Source organism: Myotis brandtii, unplaced genomic scaffold (assembly GCF_000412655.1).
Source record: "Myotis brandtii unplaced genomic scaffold, ASM41265v1 scaffold84, whole genome shotgun sequence".
NCBI classification, from domain to species: domain Eukaryota; kingdom Metazoa; phylum Chordata; class Mammalia; order Chiroptera; family Vespertilionidae; genus Myotis; species Myotis brandtii.
The window spans coordinates 9976342-9979978 of record NW_005371410.1 but is presented as its reverse complement, the minus strand read 5'-3'; the positions used below and the strand labels follow the sequence as shown (position 1 = coordinate 9979978).

The window sequence follows — 3637 nt, the reverse complement described above, 5'->3', positions numbered from 1 at the left end:
TGGAGCACCCGGAGGTGAGACGCCCCCGCCGGGACAGCCGGGACGGGTCGGGTGGGCGCTGCTGTAGCGTCTTTCGGGCAAGGCCGCAGAAACGAACATCTTGCAGGGGTCCTCAAACTACGGCCCGCGGGCCACATGCGGCCCGCCGGGTGTTTTTGCCGCCGCTGCCTGTTGCTTAGCAGCGGACTAGTTTTTTTTTAAACTATAGTCCGGCCCTCCAAGGTCTAAGGGACAGTGAACTGGCCCCCTGTTTAAAAAGTTTGAGGACCCTTGATAGGCATTTCCCGGGTTCTAGTACGGAAAGGACCCAACAGCATCCAAGGCTTCTGGATTTGGGATTATGATGTTCTGTGAGAAAACTTGTTTTCCTCTTGTTTTCTCACATTTCATATTGAGAACCAGTGCAACATACCGAGAACTGGTGCATTGTAAACTGTTGCGAGATGCTGCTCAGTTTGTCCACTTTATGTGTAAAGTCACCCAGCAGAAAACTGTCTCTGCAGTAGCTACGACGTATCAGGCATCATGCACCCCGGCAGGACACCAGGGTTAGAGAGTTTGGTATTTTTCACATGATTTAGTGTATATGAAGATTTGCAAACATTTCACAGAACCAGTTGTAACTTGAGAGCTGCGGGTCCATAACGTTTTTACCCAAAGCTTCCGTGACAGCTACTGGTAACAGCTAAGTATGGCAATCTCCAAAGGGTAGAGAAGTCCATTAAAAGTCTTCTCAACTTTACAAATTTAACGCAGGAACTATCATTTTCTCTGATCGTCTCCCCTCCCATATAGTCCACACACGCTCCTTGACCTGTGCATATTGCCAGCTTTCTGCTGTTCTCTGTCAGTCCAGGGTCTCATTCCCTGCCCTCACCCTCACCCTCACCCTCACCCTGGTTACATACCTGTAGATTGGAGGTTGTCACCTGATCTAGATGTAATGGGATGCTAAGGAATCTGGGCTGTTACAAACTTTCAATTTAACGAAAAAAAAAAAAGACAAAAAGTATTTTAAGAATGTGAGGGCTTGGTCAGTCAGCACACTGGAATAGAGAACTGACCTAAGATAAATTACTTGAAATCCCGATACGAGGAATTGAGCTGGTAAAGACTTGTATTTCATAATGGGTGAAATCCAGAGCACTGAGTGCTTCCTGACCTTGCTGTTTTTTTTCCCTAACGTTGCTGTTTTCGCCCAGCAAGCAAAATATATTGTAACTGTGTGTGTATACAGTGTGTGTATACATGCATATTATTTTTAAATTTCTCATGTGACATTTTACAGGTGTTTACAGTTGAAGAAATGATGCCTCATGTCCAACATTTGAAAGGAGCACACAGTAAGAACTTATTTCTTAAAGACAAAAAGAAAAAAGGCTATTGGCTGGTGACAGTTCTTCATGATCGACAAGTTAATTTAAATGACCTTGCCAAGCAGTTAGGTGTGGGAAGTGGAAATCTGCGGTTCGCTGATGAAACAGCCATGCTAGAAAAGCTAAAAGTTGGCTCAGGCTGTGCCACACCCTTGGCACTATTCTGTGATGACGGAGATGTGAAATTTGTTCTGGACTCTGCTTTTTTGGAAGGTGGACATGAAAAGGTGTACTTTCATCCAATGACCAATGCTGCAACCATGGGGTTGAGCCCTGAAGACTTTCTTACATTTGTGAAGAAGACAGGACATAATCCCATAATACTGAATTTTGATAAAAACAACTAATTGGGCCAATGTTTAGAATACATTTACATCTGAAAGCTGTTTTTCTTAATTCTAATTGGTAAAAAGCATTAAAAGTAATAATATTTAGCACCTTGATTTGGTGACTACTTAAGTCATTTTAGGAGGGGTATTTCATCTTAAAGCTGTTTTTAAAAAGATATATTGAGGTAGTGTTAGCTCAGATTCCTCTCCACTCCCCATCCTCCATTCCCCATGACTCATTACAGAAATGCCCTCAAAAATTAAGAATAAATTAACATCAAAACTAAGATTAACATATCTTGAACAGGTACTTATTGTACTTGAAAAAAGCAGATGGCAAAACAGCATATATAAAATTATGCATGTGATAGTGCACATATAGGGAAAAATTAAGAGGAATATAAGTATATTGTTGATAATGGTTCTCTTTTGGGAATGAAAATTAAGGAATAAAAACTCCCCAGCAAGATAATTGAAACAAGCATAGGACAAGAGCTAAAAATTCCTGTTACTGAGTATTTGTTTTTAAAAGTGGTTTTTCTTGCCCTACCTGGTTTGGCTCAGTGGATAGAGCATCAGCCTGTGGACTAAATGGCCCTTGGTTCGATTCCAGTCAAAAGCACATGCCTGGGTTGTGGGCTCTATCCCCAGCAGGGGGCGTGCAAGAGGTAGCAGGTCAATGATTCTCAACATTGATGTTTTTATCTCTCTCTCCCTCTCTGAAATCAATAAAAATATATTTTAAAAATATAGAAGTGGTATTCTTCAGTGAAAAAATAAGATTATTACTTTTATAAAAGTGTATCTTTAGAAAAGTTTCATCTAGAAAAACACTCAAAATAGGGATGGAAAATGTAATCATACCATTGAAATTCTAAAACTCAGCAGCAGAATATACACAGGCCCTTGGAAGGATTTATTTAGTCTTTGTTCAAAGGTTAGAAATGTGAATATGAACAAGTTTCTTCTGTCTTCTGGAATATATTGTATTTTACTCATCACCTTTCAGTTATGGCATATGAAAAGTGTAAGATGCCAGGATTATATATTGTCAGTTGTCACATAGAAGGTAGTTAAAAAATAGTGAGGAAAACTGAAATTTTTTCCACCTCACTTAAATAAAACCCTTCATCAGTTGAAGGTCTGGCATAGACTAGACTACAGAAATAGTCTACAGGTCTTGTCATGAGAATTCTCATTTTCCTCTAGGTTTGATCACTCAAAAAATAATTCCCATTTGGTAGAGATATTGTACTTAATTTATACTAATTTGTGTTACTGAAAGGCAAAGTACAAGTAAACACTTGGCATTTATTGATATACCAGAGGCCTGGTGCATGAATTTGTGCACCGATGGGGTCCCTCAGCCTGGCCTGTACCCTCTCGCAACCCGGGACCCCTCGGGGGATGTTGGAGAGCAGGTTTTGGCCTGATCCCCGTAGGCCAGGCTGAGGGACCCTACCGGTGCACAGTGCACCAGGCCTCTAGTATGTTTATAACATCTTCGGTTAATCTCTTCCTGCCCTCCCCCCACCCCCAAGATTCATCAGTCTGCCCCCTGGTGGTCAGCGCGCATCATAGCTAATGGTCGTTTAGGCTTTATATATATACTAGAGGCCCAGTGCACAAAAATTTGTGTACTGGGGTGGGGGGGGGTCCCTCAGCCCGGCCTGTGCCCTCTTGCAGTCTGGGACCCCTCGGGGGATGACCACCTGCTGGCTTAGGCCCGCTCCCTGGGGGATTGGGCCTATGCTGGCAATCAGACATCCCTTTGGCAGCCCGGGAGCCCTCGGGGGGATGTCCACTTGCCAGCGAGGAGCAGGCCTAAGCTGCAGTTGGACATCCTTAGCGCTGCTGAGGAGGCAGGAGAGGCTCCCACCACCACCGCTGTACTGGCAGCCGTCAGCCTGGCTTGTGGCTGAGCAGAGCTCC

General features: G+C 43.3%; 1 protein-coding gene across 1 annotated transcript; it reads left to right on the top strand.

Moving 5' to 3' along the window:
• Nucleotides 1-2: 2 nt before the first annotated feature.
• On the top strand, nucleotides 3-2141 carry LOC102257595 (prolyl-tRNA synthetase associated domain-containing protein 1; the record flags this gene model as incomplete). The annotated part of the gene is made up of 2 exons (XM_005884648.2): nucleotides 3-14; nucleotides 1289-2141. Coding segments are annotated over 2 exons (447 nt in total), but the record flags the coding sequence as incomplete, so codon positions are not given.
• Nucleotides 2142-3637: the final 1496 nt, after the last annotated feature.